General features: G+C 45.3%; 1 protein-coding gene and 1 long non-coding RNA gene across 9 annotated transcripts in view; both read right to left on the reverse strand.

The window, feature by feature from the left end:
• The window catches only part of tg (thyroglobulin), a 30,312-nt gene extending 29,266 nt beyond the window's left edge, over positions 1–1,046 (reverse strand). Inside the window, 2 exon segments of the mRNA XM_056592306.1 lie at positions 303–405; positions 863–1,046. Of these exon segments, the coding sequence (XP_056448281.1) occupies positions 303–405; positions 863–1,046 (287 nt within the window).
• Positions 1,047–3,776: 2,730 nt separating this feature from the next.
• On the reverse strand, positions 3,777–9,649 carry LOC130384793 (uncharacterized). Of its 8 annotated transcripts, none has more exons than XR_008895918.1 (13): positions 8,080–9,649; positions 7,748–7,843; positions 7,280–7,408; positions 7,047–7,127; positions 6,872–6,950; positions 6,687–6,798; positions 6,411–6,498; positions 5,987–6,192; positions 5,240–5,320; positions 5,065–5,143; positions 4,883–4,991; positions 4,569–4,656; positions 3,777–4,350 (listed from the first exon to the last, which is right to left on the reverse strand). It is a non-coding gene; the product is annotated as an uncharacterized LOC130384793 (long non-coding RNA). The 8 variants fall into 8 exon arrangements; XR_008895914.1 differs by having other exon boundaries at positions 6,687–6,765; positions 7,280–7,413; XR_008895917.1 differs by having other exon boundaries at positions 6,411–6,521; positions 6,687–6,765; positions 7,280–7,413.
• Positions 9,650–14,996: the final 5,347 nt, after the last annotated feature.

Below are 14,996 nucleotides of genomic sequence, written 5' to 3' on the forward strand. Positions count from 1 at the left end.
CTGGTAGTCACGGAAACAGGTGTACACACAGACAGGTAGAAGGACAGACAGATGGTCAGACAGACAGGTGGTCAGGCAGACTGGTAGTAAGACAGACAGGTGGTCAGCCAGACTGGTAGTCAGACAGACAGGTGGTCAGACAGACAGGTGGTCAGCCAGACAGGTGGTCAGACAGACAGGGGGTCAGCCAGACAGGTGGTCAGACAGACAGGTGGTCAGACAGACAGGTGGTCAGACAGACAGGTGGTCAGACCGACCGGTGGTCAGCCAGACAGGTGGTCAGACAGACAGGTGGTCATTACCTGAACTGGCCGTCTTCAGTGCAGTGTGGGAGGCTGGTTTGTTGCCTGGCGACAGCCACACTCCGTAAAGACTCACACTGGCTGACCGACTCCAACTGGTACTCTGACACAAACAACAACAACCACATGTAAACAACACAACAAACAACTCAGAGGCACGTCAACACATCATGTAAACAAACAACAACAAGACCCCTGATGTGTTGGCATCTCTTGTGTTTTGTTGTTTACATGTTAGAGATAGATGCAGCAATAGAGAGACAGACAGCTAGAGAGACAGACAGACAGCTAGAGAGACAGACAGACAGAGAGCTAGAGAGACAGACAGACAAATAGAGAGTTAGCCAGACAGCTAGAGAGACAGACAGACAGCTAGAAAGACACACAAACAGCTAGAGTTAGAGAGACAGACCGAGAGAGAGACAGAGACAGAGACAGAGAGAGAGAGAGAGAGACAGACTAATAGAGAGACAGAGAGACAGACAGAGACAGACAGACAGACAAACAGCTCGAGACCGTCAGACAGCTAGTGACAGACGGGCGGGCAGACAGACAGGTACCTGAGGCCTTGCTGTGGGTGCCCCCCGGCCCGCAGGCCAGGAGCAGAGCGGAGATGAGGATCCAGGACATGGTGCGGGTCGCCGTGGTGACGGACCACACGCAGCCTCCCGTCTTTATACCAGCGGGCTGCACAGTCACGCTGAGTGGGACTGGAGTCCCTGACCCCTCCTCCTCCTTCACCATCATCATCCTCCTCCTTCACCATCATCATCCTCCTCCTCCACCATCATCATCCTCCTCCTCCACCATCATCATCCTCCTCCTTCACCATCATCATCCTCCTCCTCCACCATCATCATCCTCCTCCTTCACCATCATCATCCTCCTCCTTCACCCTCCACTCTTCCTCTTCAGCTGAGAGCCTCTCAGATCACTAGTGGACTCTGACCCACCTCTGGAAGATCCCATTGTATGGAGTTATTTTACTTTTAGTGATATAGATACTATTTAACAATCATGAATGAATAATTGTTTCAGTATATACTATACGTGATTTTTTTTTTTTTTTTATTAGCCGTTTATTTATTTTTTAAAGTGGGACATTTTGCTTCGAAAACAATATCCCGAGTTTGAGATCTTAATCTCGGGATATTGCCCAATATCCCGAGATAGCAAACCAATCTAATTGCGCCATTTTAGGTTTACGTGTACTAATAAACAATTTTTCACCGAGGGATCCTGAGGTGAATACGTTTTTTAAGCATATACTATACATGAACACTCCAAAAATAAAACAAGATAACACTTTTTGCTGGGATTAACTTAAGCATAAGCACTCAAAACCACACGTACAGACACACACACACACACACACACACACACACACACACACACACACACACACACACACACACACACACACACACACACACAAAACAGACGAAGAATCAAAAGATTAAATTGTTATCTTGGGTGTAAGAAAATCATTTATGATTTGTAGTTTTAATGTGTTTTTGGTTCTTTGCAGACTGATGTAGACCACTAAACACAACCAGCAGGGGACAGCTATTACTGGTCGCATCTGGGCATCTATCGAATCCATTGTAATGACCAATATGTCCAACCGAGGGCGCTAAAGGCCATGATACACCGTACGGAACACGGTGTGAGTTTATCGACTGTAAAGGTGTTTAGTCTGTAAACAGAATTGTCACCTTAAAGATCACCACCTTTGAGAACCTTAAGAACCCTAAAACAACGTTCAACAGCTTATTTACTAGGCCTTCTTCATCTTGTAACCATTAGGTTGATACTATTTGTGAATTAAGATGTTATGATGTATTAAGGCTTTCCACTACAATAAAATATTTCATGGCGTACCAACGATTTGTTTCTGTCTTTCTTAGTTCTTCTGCATAAAATTGAAATCAGTTATTTCATGTCTTTGTAATATGCATAGAGGAAATATCTTTAAACTGGGATGTGTGATCAATGGTCCCTGGAGTTGTTTGTCAAAGCGTGGGGGGGGGGGGGGGAGGATTACACATGTGTTGGCTCCCTCCCGGGTCCGAGGGCTCGTGTAAACAAATGATAAGCAGATGATGTAAGCAGATGATGTCACAGCGGGGGTATGTCAACTCTGCTGGAACAACACACACACATATCTATGCATGCACACACGAACACAGACTCACCCACACAGACACACACACACACGTGCGTCCACACCCATGCACAGAAAAGCATGCATGAAAAAAAAACACTGCACACATTCACGAATACAAACATATGGACACGCACAGGGCCGGTTAAGGGACCGGTTAATGGGTCTTTTCAGGAGCCTTGAAGTTGCATTGAAGTCCTGGTTGGCGTCTCTGTCTGATGAGACAACACACTCACTCCGAGTTCGTAAAATATCGACGCTTTTCTTTTCTTCGGGGGTTAACCGCTGACGTAAAGTGTGTCCTTGTAGGCCTACGTCTACTAGGCTAGGCAAGGCTACTTATAAATTATAAATATTTTTGCTTTTATTTATTTTTTTACCCAAAAATTATATTCGGGTCCAATTAAACACGGTCTATGTTTAGGATGTCTGGGTTTAGGTTCTGCGTTCAGGGCCTAATTGACCCGGTTAACAGGCGTCCTATCGTCCTCAGAGCTCCAGGAAACGCACCAAGTTCCAGGTGGTTAATATTTAGCTCAGACCTCGTTCACTCAATACATTCACGATCCAAAATCTGACAGCAGCTGACCTCAGATCCGATGAAGTAGGCTTTTATTTCTTGGTAGTGGCTATTCGTACGGCGACCGTAAGAATAGCAATCAGGCTATTCGTACGGCGCGCCTTAAAAATACTTCATTAGTCTATTTTCACGGCAGGTTATGGTTAGGGTTATTACTATAATTAATTACTATAATTACGGTCGGCCCGGTTAGGGTTATCGCCGAGCAGACTGATAGGTCAAGTGTGGTCACGTGACAAGCTCGGTCGCCGTACGAATAGCCACTGCCTTATTTCTTTCACTTCATGTTTCGACCAATCCTGTTGCTGGAGGCAAAGTTAATTGCAGACAAACTAGACCAGCACATGAACATTTTAAAATGTAAATACACACACATTCCTGTATAATTAATTAAGATGTATGACAGCTCCCTCTGCTGGACAACAGTCTCACACCAAACTACAATTTCCGTTTGAACCAACGTAGCTAAAGCAAATTGATGTGAGACGGGTTGGTGGTTTGAACGTATTGTAGTAGCAGAGAATGGCCTGCGGTGCAGTATGTACATTGTTAAATGCAATAGGCTTGAATTTGGTAGTAATGGAGGTTTTAATTTTTTTCCAAAATGGATTATGTGAACATTGCTGAATAACATTCATCATGTATATTAAATGTATTGCAGGAGTTTAGCTTGACATTAACCAAGTTAAAGGACAATCAAATGAACAGCACCAAAAATGTAGAAGTCAATGTGTGATTTTAATATATAAACAAAAACATTGACAGAAGTTGAATACATATTTTGTAAAGGAAAGCAGAGGAAAACATTTTCCGAGATGAATCTTTTCAAAACGTCATTCAGAAAGCAAGAGAAGACGTTTGTGTAAAACCAGCCCTCCCTGACCAACTCTGTCCCTGACTCTAAACCCTGACTCTCAACCCTAACGCTGAACCCTCTGAGGGCAGGAAGACACGCCTTCAGTGTAAAGGTTCAAGAAGACACTCCTTCAGAGTAAAGGTTCGAACCACGGAGAAGGAAGAAGAAGGGGAAGGAGTAGAGAGTAGTGTAGTAGTGAGGTTAGTGACAGACGTGAGGGAAAGGCGTGTGGAAGCACACGGGTACATGTGGGGTCAAGAAGATCACTCCCACTGGAGGTCATTGATCCATCAGCCTCAGACCGCTGAGCTCAGCAGGTCTTCTGGAGGACGAGGCTCAGATGAACTGAGGAGACGGGACCAGCAGGATGTCAGGATCAGGTGGGGTTCAGCTCAGGTCTGTCTGCCCCCGACCCAACAGGATCAGGTGAGGTTCAGCTCAGGTGTGTCTGCCCGGACCAAACAAGGACATGGAAAAGTTTCAATATTCAAAAGATGCAACATTATCTAAACCAAAGAGACTCCATTAAGGAGCAGGCAGGCTTTAGGGCGCCTTGCTCAAGGACGCATCACAGTATTCTGAGGACTTGAACCCGGTACCATTGGTTTGAGAGTTGAACCCCCAACCCCCTACCTAGTCCAGTATGTCCAGATAATGCAAACTTACGAGGAATCCTTGATGGTAGAGTCCTGGTCGTCCTCAGGATTTGCCTTCCAGATGTACGGCTTCTTCATCAGTCCTCCAGATTCCTGGTCTGGTTACAAATATAATTTGTCTCTAATGTAAGGTCACAAAAACAGTAGTAGTTTGTCTCTAATGTAAGGTAACAAACACAGGAGTAGTTGGGCTCTAATGGCGCGTAACAAAGTAGCAGATGTAGTTGGTCTGGTAACCAACCACAGTAGTATGCTTTAACTTCTACTGGAAAAACTAATCCTGCGTTACAACAAGTCCACTCTGTTTACTTTATTCAAACTTACGAGGATCCTTGTTGGTAGAGTGATGTCGTCCTGGCTCCTCCATCAGCTCTCCTCAGCCTCCTCAGAGAGTCCTGGTCTGGAACCAACAGCGCAAGTCAGGCTCCAACGTCTGGTAACAAACATGTAGTTTGTCTTATTTTTAAGCCCTTTATCGCCACTTTGTTAGGTTAATACAAACTTACAGTCCTTGTTGGTAGAGTGATGGTCATCCTCCAGATTCACGGCTCCCCTATCAGCTCGCCTCCGCTCCAGAAACGCGTTCTAGTAAGAAAACACAGCGGTAGTTTGTTAACGCATGTCAAAGTAACAGCTGTATTTTGCCCTTTAAATCAACCATGTAAGTAAATACAAACTCACGAGGAATCCGTGTTGGTCGATTCCTAGTTGTCCTCCAGCGTCTCAGCTCCTCCAGCAGCTCTCCTCAGACAGAGTCCTGGTCTGGAACAAACAGCGGAAGTCTTGCTTCAACATGTGGTAAAACAGATGTAGTTTTTCTGGTATATATGGTACAAACGCCAGTGGTTTGTGGTAGCAGTATTCTACGAGAAGTGGCAGTGAGTGTGATGATCACTTCATAGTCAGGCTACATCTACCCCACGACAGACGTCCTCCACCAGGCAGGGCCTCCATCAGCTCCTCCACCAGGCAGGGCCTTCAGCACAGCTCCTCCACCAGGCAGGGCCTTCAGCACAGCTCCTCCACCAGGCAGGGCCTTCAGCACGGCTCCTCCATCAGCTCCTTCAGCACGGCTCCTCCATCAGCTCCTTCAGCCATGGACTCCTGGTCTGGTTACATATATATGGTCTACATATTTTTAAGCAGAGGAAAACATTTTCCCAAATGAATCTTTTCAAAATGTCACCACCATTCAGAAAGCAAGTGAAGAGGTTTGTGTAAAACCAGCCCTCCCTGACCAGCTCTGTCCCTGACTCTAAACCCTGACTCTCAACCCTAACGCTGAACCCTCTGAGGGCAGGAAGACGCGCCTTCCGTGTAAAGGTTTGAACCACAGAGAAGGAAGAAGAAGAGGAAGCAGTAGAGAGTAGTGTAGTAGTGAGGTTAGTGACAGACGTGAGGGAAAGGCATGTGGAAGCACACGGGTACATGTGGGGTCAAGAAGATCACTCCCACTGGAGGTCATTGATCCATCAGCCTCAGACTGCTGAGCTCAGCAGGTCTTCTGGAGGACGAGGCTCAGATGAACTGAGGAGACGGGACCAGCAGGATGTCAGGATCAGGGCGGGCGGGTTCAGCTCAGGTCCGTCTATCCACGACCAAACAGGATCAGGTGAGGTTCAGCTCAGGTGTGTCTGCCCGGACCAAACAAGGACATTGATTAGGTTCAATATTCAAAAGATGCAACATTATCTGAACCAAAGAGACGTCATTAAGGAGCCGGCAGGCTTTAGGGCGCCTTGCTCAAGGACGCATCACTGTATTCTGAGGACTTGAACACGGCACCATTGGTCTGAGAGTTGAACCCCCAACCCCCTACCTAGTCCACTATATCCAGATAATGCAAACTTACAAGGAATCCTTGATGGTAGAGTCCTGGTCGTCCTCAGGATTTGCCTGCCAGATGTACAGCTTCTCCGTCAGTCCTCCAGATTCCTGGTCTGGTTACAAACGTAATTTGTCTCTAATGTAAGGTCACAAACACAGGTAGTTGGGCTCTAATGGCGCGCAACAAAGTAGCAGCTGTAGTTTGTCTGGTAACCAACCACAGTAGTACGCCCTAACTTCTACTGAACAAACTAATCCTGCGTTACAACAAGTCCACTATGTATACTTTATGCAAACTTACGAGGATCCTTGTTGGTGGAGTGATGTCGTCCTCCAGAGTCTCGGCTCCTCCATCAGCTCTCCTCAGCCAGAGTCCTGGTCTGGAACCAACAGCGCAAGTCAGGCTCCAACGTCTGGTAACAAACATGTAGTTTGTCTTATTTTTAAGCCCTTTATCTCCACTTTGTTAGGTTAATACAAACTTACAGTCCTTGTTGGTAGAGTGATGGTCATCCTCCAGATTCACGGCTCCCCTATCAGCTCGCCTCCGCTCCAGAAACGCGTTCTAGTAAGAAAACACAGCGGTAGTTTGTTAACGCATGTCAAAGTAACAGCTGTATTTTGCCCTTTAAGTCAACCATGTAAGTAAATACAAACTTACGAGGAATCCTTGTTGGTCGATTCCTAGTCGTCCTCCAGCGTCTCAGCTCCTCCAGCAGCTCTCCTCAGACAGAGTCCAGTTCTGGAACAAACGGCAAGTCTTGCTGCAACATGTGTTGAAACAGATGTAGTTGTCTGGTATAAATGGTACAAACGCCGTTAGTTTGTGGTAGCAGTATTCTACGAGAAGTGTCAGTGAGTGTGATGATCACTTCAGATTCAGGCTCCATCTACCCCACGACAGACATCCTCCACAAGGCAGGGCCTCCATCAGCTCCTCCACCAGGCAGGGCCTCCATCAGCTCCTCCACCAGGCAGGGCCTTCAGCACGGCTCCTCCATCAGCTCCTTCAGCCATGGATTCCTGGTCTGGTTACAAACAGTTGGTCTCAGCAGTAAATCACATGGAGACACAACACACCCCACCTCCTGTATCCGAGGTTCACTTGTAAAATGGAAGACGACTTTAAAACATATTTAAACGCTTAAATTAGACAACGTCTGCAGATTGTCGCGTTCAGCAATTCATCCACTACGGTCATAGCAGCACCAGTAACAATAATGGCTCATATGACTCCTACATAAACCCGGTATGAATTAACTCAAATCACAGCTTGGCACAGATGTAAAGTCATAAGATGATCAAAACCAGACCTAAACTACTGAGGATTTTAGTGTTTCAGATGAGCTTGGTGATGGTTACCCTCTGGTCCGGTGCTGCAGGCCCCTGGTCTCCAGCCTCAGTCCCATCCTGGCACCACAAGCCTCCGGTCCCCAGCCTCTCAGCCTCACCTTTCAGCTACAGCAGCAGGATTATATCAGAATTTGCCCAACAATAAACTTAATTGACTCATCCGAAACCGAGTTACACAATTAATTGAACCATTATTTTATAACTCAAGGCCAGAAAAGACTTGAGACCAGACATGAGCATCCCGTTTTCGGGAATGAAGACAGCAGTCCACAAGTTTAAAGAAGTGGTTCAGGCCATGCATTGAAACTGACCTGAGAAGACTACTCACACAGAGCACTGACCTGTTCTGGAGGACTTCTGACAGGAGGTGGAGGTCTGGCTCTGGGTGAGGAGGTGGAGGTCTGGCTCTGGGTGAGGAGGTGGAGGTCTGGCTCTGGGTGAGGAGGTGGAGGTCTTGCTCTGGGTGAGGAGGCAGACACCTTGGGACAAACTACACGTTACCTTTTTAACCTTGTACAGTTCTAGAGTATCTTCTACTGTAACACGTGGGAATGACGGCCATTATTTTAGCTTTGATATTATCCAGTTGGTAACTCTGCACCAAAGTCGCTGTTTAACGTCATTCCATTGGGTAGGGTTTAACTTCTGTGGCAATTAATGACAGCAGATATTTAGAACGTACACAAGCTGAAGTAACAAAGAACACTAAGCAGTAACGATATTAAATCAAATATACTCAGCCATATTCAGGTGCTGGGTTCCGTTGAAGAAATGTTAAATTATGTTCCACCTTGAAATGATTTTCAGCCTTTCCTGATGTCAAAAATGGGCCCGCAAGTAGAACGCTGTTTTGTACGCAGTGAGAGTCCCGCAACGTCAACGTGGTTAAAAGTACGGCGCAACCATCGGAAATTATCAACATATTGTACGACGTACGTCTCAGTATGTATTTAATATCAAACTTTAGTTGTTTAAGATAGGGGCAACCATTCCAAATGGAAACCGACTGAAAAATTGTTTCCGTTGGCAACGCCTCGAGGTTACTCAAATACAATCCAGAACGTTCCGCCAGATTCCCTCAGGGGCCTCCCGTCAAACTAACTGCCAGCTGGTTTCTTATGGTTGTCAAGACTACAACGTTCTATGCTAACCATTGGGACTAAATCAAGTGACCGCACTCAGAACCTTCCACGGCGGGAAGCACAAACCGTCCGACTGGAATACGAACATTCCGGCCGGAACCAACCAAAGAAAAAACATAACCAGCGCCTCACCTTGAGCTGAACGGGGGAAGATCCTGAAGTCCAGCGATGGTCTTCATTAAAACACAGCCAACAGACTTACCTTGAGGAGATCTGTTTGTTGCTGTTGGTCATTAATAAAATTCAGTGTACCTTTACATTATTATGCACCCAGTGTGTACAAGTTATATCACTCAAAACCATACGAAGAACCAAACTACCATGTACGTCCCACAACAACTTTAAACCTAAAATCATTCAATACAAAACCGTGTCTACATTTTACAATTATCTAGATTATTCAGGGTGCAAATCTAAATGTTGAGCTCACAGAGAGCCGACCATAGCCCTGCAACGTCACCCTGACCGCCTCATCACCAACAGCAAATCATGCCAGCCAGCCAACACATGTACAGCTCCAGTGAGAAGTGGGCATCTGAGTGAAAGGACTGCCCTTAATAAAAAGAAGCCCAATTCCTGAACTATCCAACCATCTTCATGGCTTAAAGATTTACAGACTTGACATTCCATTGTGTGTCTAATCACCTTAGTCTGCTCCCTCGTTACTTATAAAACTCTACATCTCCATCACTAGAGTGTTGCATCCTACTCATGGGGGTGTGGTCTGAGTGAGCAGAGATGCATGCTGGGATACAGTGCTGTCTGAAGTCTTCAGTTCCATAGACACGCCCCTCAGGAGAAACCAAGTGTTTGGGAATCTGTCATGGCATCAGTTACATGAGCTGGAATATCCTTCAAGATGGCGCCAGGATTCTCAGAGGAGAAAGGCCAAGAGGAAGATGTGTGGGTTCTTCCTCGCAGCCAGTGAAACACAACAACGGTCTTCATCAGAGTACCATGGAACCCTTTGAAACATTCTCCTCTTTTCACCTTGAAGCCCCAGTGAAGGTTTTCATACCTCCTCAGCTGAAGAGCTGAACTTCAGCTCGAAGAGCGCACTAGCCGGAGTTCCCAGATTGGTTCTGATTTAAGGGAACCAATCGTTCAGCTAGTCCTGTCCGAAACAAATACAGTTCAGCCTGAGAAGACGTGCAACTGAGAGCAAGACAAGGTCCACAGGGCTCTCCATCAATCCAGCCAGGTAGGAAGGGCCGTCTCATTACAGGTCTGAAGGTCATCTTGAATATCCATCGAGGACCCTTTCCAACTTCAGACTCTCCTTGTGGCATGCCTTTAGGTATCCATCCTCCAATGATCCTGATTGGTGTAGTCCTAGTTTGAAGTCACTGATCTGAACACGCCGCTTGCATCCTTTTACACTTGATTTGGATACTCTCCTTCCTGCCCAGTGTGTTGGATATCGCTCCGGAGCGTCGCTCTTCATGGAGGCCCTTAAGTAAACTTGTGGCCGTCCATCAGGTATGATTTAGTTGACCATTCCAATATCCCAAGCCAATCACACAGACCCCTGTATGAACATTATCACTTTCGAAGCAAGCCGGACACACACGCATAGAACCCAGGACACGCACGTAGAACCCCTTGCCAGGTGTGAGTGGGAGACACACACACAGTAGAACCCTAGCGATGCTCAAATCATCCATCTCATGTCAAACCCACACAAACACACCACTGAGCCATAAAAGGCCAAACACTCATGCAGGGTAAAAACCTCATGCCAAATAACGTTCCATCATCCAACCCCAGCTCTCCTGCCAGGGCACCCAGAACAGAACAATCAGTCTCCAGAGACGTAAATTATGTACAACATTCTTCAGTGGCGTCCCACATTGGTGATGGATTATGCTTGGCGTCTCCAAAATGTGTCCCAGGTTGATTCAACGTCTCTGAAGTCTTGTCTTTGTAGCCCTGGTTTCCTGAATGAGGGGCCTTCACAGATGCAAATGGTGCAGCCTTAGTCAGCCTGAGGACAGGAAGGAGGTCATCTGTTCAGAAGACCCCCCAGTGGACGGGGGTGGCTCTTGAGGAGCAGGATCCAGCTTGGGATGGCCCAAAATAGGACCTTCTTGGAAATGAAACTGTTCCTGAGGAGTCACGATGCCTGGAGGGGACTGTTGAATGTGTTCCATGGTTCTCTGTCAGACTGAAGTTGTGTTTTAGTCGTTGAGATGAGGAGCCCCCTCATCTCCCCCTGGTGTTTCTCCTTCTGAATCCCTGTCTCCATCTTAAAGAACATTCTAGTCCATGTAACTGACGTCACGACGGTTTCTCAAACACTCGGTTTCCCCCGAGGGGGTGTGTCTACAGACCTGTAGACTTCAGACAGCTCTGTATCCCAGCATGCACCTCTGCTCACTCAGACCACACCTTCATCAGTAAAGCAACACGCATGGGAGGAAGATGCAGAGCTCAGGAGAGTAGCTGGAAAGAAGACTGAAGATATCAGAACCCAAGCCATTACTCCAGCTTACAACAATAACTTAGAACCTGAAACCATTTTAACAAATCATTAAAACCAACGTAGACCAAACACCCAAGTAACCCATGAACCAATGAAACATCCTTAATACTCAGATCAACCTTTAGCTAGTGATGGGCAAATGAAGCTTTGGTGAAGCACTGAACCACTTAAGCACATTGTTTCGAAAATGGGTTCATTACTTGAAGCTTCAGTAACAGTGACCTCTCCTGGTGAAGTGCCAAGGCTGCAACTAAATGGCAGACACCAAATGACGTCATCTGACGTAACGAACGAATCAAAACGAACGAATCAAATAAACGAATCGTTATAGTGAACTGAACTGAAAGAACTAGTTCCCGGAAAATAATCATTTTGCCCATCCCTAGTGGCCAGGAGGCTTTAAGACAGTGAGATAAATCTAGTGCGCACGCACCAAATCACCCACACCCACACACACGTATACAAAGATTGTGATATCATTATTTTTTACAAATTAAGATGAATGAATTTGTGTATTGTGCTATTGGGGAGAGTGCTTGGGGAAAATAAGAATGTGCTGGGAAGAATCTGGCAGAAGTTGGATCTGCTTGTGTAACCAGCTGGGTATGTGGGATAGGGAATACTCAAAGATTTTGATTCAGGACCATTATTTTTAACACTTTTTGGACTGAGCATGTTTCTTTTTCTGCTTGCAACTTCTCCACAACTTCATCCACGAGAACACTTGTTCAGAAGGAACAGATGAGGCCGGTGTACATAAACATTGTTGTGCCAGCATGAAGAGATAAGGGTACACATTTTGTGATTGATCTATTCTAGTACACCACCTCGGATATTTCCAGCGGTGGATCGGTCATGTAGCCTACCGCTGAACAGAATAAAGTGTTTCCACATGTCAGAACGACCTCACTTCCTAGATGCTTCCATAATGATGATAAATCAATACGTAATGGCTGTCACAGTTTGAGATAGGCTACTATGAACCAAACGCAATGTTGTGCATTAAAGTTTTTATGCTTTGAAGGCGCTAGAATTCAGACTCGAAACGAGGCGGTGCCAGTTGTAGTGGCAGTGTGTGGCGCCGCAAACCACTCAGGCGATTCATTCAGAGAAAGAAGCAGTTGCTGTTTCTGACGTCATATGTCACGTGATTTTTCCGTACCAAAGCAACCTTCGAAGCAGTGGTTTTATGGTTAGTGTAGTTAATGGTATGAAGCACGTATCGAAGCTTCAGTGTTGGACTGCCATCACTACCTTCAGCTAGCAGGATAACTCACCAGGAAGCCAAAATACATCAATGTACCCAAGAGTAATGAGAACCTAATGACTTACAGTTTGCAGTTCATCTTCATGGTTACGTTTGGATACTCACGTACTTCAGTTAAATATCCATGATAGACCTTTGAAGGAAGGAACAGATTACTCATTGTCGCCAAATTTGGGCACTCTCCCACAGTTCAACATCTACCATCTCCATTAAATCAGATAAATTAATGACAATACAAATTCAGGGCTTCTGGGATCAGCCAACTTTTAAATAATGATTAAGATAATCAACTAATCCAGCTTTTTAATACAAGTTATACTAATCATTTGACCGTCATTAGTCAAGAGTGATTAACCTCTTACTTTGACAAGTTTGAATGTATAGTCTCTAAAATGTTACTTTCAGGTAGAATCATTATTTAAATTTCAAATGAGTTAAACCACCACAATCCCTGATTTCCTTTGCACATTGTCAGTGATTTATATTCAACATACAAGTCACTGCAGTTCTGCTTTTCCACACAATTCCACTCACATTCTCATTCACGTTCTGGTTTCTTGGAGCACAACATACCGCGTATGGGAGACTGCCAAACAGTGGAGGACAGCAACTAATGTCCGGTACCCTTTTAAGTGAAACGCACCAGATGCAACTAATTAACTAATTAAGAAAACCACTTCACTGGCGAGCTGCGGCAGGTGAGCTTATTTGTAAAACTCAACGCAGGTTCGGCGCCCTCTTGTCGGCTTGGTCTATTTCAGCTCTGAATCTTAAATGAACTCCCTCATTTTAATTAAAGGGATGAGTCTGATTTGCCTGATTTAGATTCATACTTCAAAACGAAAAAAGTCTTCATTCAATTCACCTTACTGTGTGCGCGAGTGAGTGCGCGTGTGTGTGTGTGTGCGTGTGTTTCTGTTTGATGTCAAGGTGGTGAAAAGGAATTCACGTGTGATCTTGCGTCCCTGTGTGTGTAGTGAGCGGATGTGGACAGCAGAGGGCGATGTTACCACACGAGAACATCTGCTCTCTGAGCGCTCTGCGAGATACCGTCTGAATTGCAACCGTAGCTTGGCAGCATCCTGAACGGCCCTTTGAGGAGAGAGAAGGAAGCTTTCATCAAAGAGACCAGAGAGACTCATTCATTGGTTAAACTGGAGTCATCGCCTACCACCACACACACACACACACACACACACACACACACACACACACACACACACACACACACACACACACACACACACACACACACACACACACACACACACACACACACACCATACAGACACACACCACACAGACAAACACCATACAGACACACACCAATACACCATATAGATTCACACCATATGCACGCACAAACCATGATACAAACACATAGATTAACACACAATATTGATACACAAAACATATAGATACAAACCGTATGCAGATACCATACACGCACAACCCATAGGTATACACCATAAAGATACACACACACACCATAGATACACACCATATAGATACACACCATAAAGATAAACACACAAAATAGACACACACCAATGATTAACTTAATATAGATACAAACTATATAGATCCCCCCCCCCCCAACACACACACACACACACACACACACACACACACACACACACACACACACACACACACACACACACACACACACACACACACACACATAATCGATACACTCCATACAGTTCTGGTCACTAAACTCCTCCTTCCCTCTTCTCCTTCTCCCCTCTAATCCTTTTCTCCGTCTCTCGTCCTTGCATATCGTTCTGTATTTTTATTTCCATCCGAGGCTTTAGCCCCGAATAAAACAGCATAGTGACGCTACTGGGTAGGGTTATGATCATATCACTGATCGCCGTGGACGGATTACATTGCAATGAGTTGAAAACCCCCTGCACGAATGAAGACTCAGAAGGACACCCTTTGCGTCAGCACCTTTGGCGCCCCACATGGCCGTAATAATACATTTAATTTAGAGGCGCCTTTCAAAACACCCAAGGTCACCTTACAGAGCATATAGTCATCATACATTTTTTAAAAAACAAGACATTGTGGAAAAAATAAATAAATAAATAAATAAATAAACATAAGCAATAAGAAATAAGAAATAAATAAAACAAAAACAAGACAAAACAAAACAAAAAAAAAACAAAACAAAAAAAAAACAGTGATCAGTTAGACGTTGTGTGCGAGTTTGAACAGGTGAGTTTTGAGTTGTGACTTGAAGGTTGTAATGGTGTCTGACTGTTTTATGTGTGGGGGGAGGGAGTTCCAGAGCCTGGGTGCTGAACAGCTGAATGACCGGGCACCCATTGAAGTGAGTCGTGATGTGGGGATACATAGTAG

Source organism: Gadus chalcogrammus, chromosome 6 (genome assembly GCF_026213295.1).
Source record: "Gadus chalcogrammus isolate NIFS_2021 chromosome 6, NIFS_Gcha_1.0, whole genome shotgun sequence".
NCBI classification, from domain to species: domain Eukaryota; kingdom Metazoa; phylum Chordata; class Actinopteri; order Gadiformes; family Gadidae; genus Gadus; species Gadus chalcogrammus.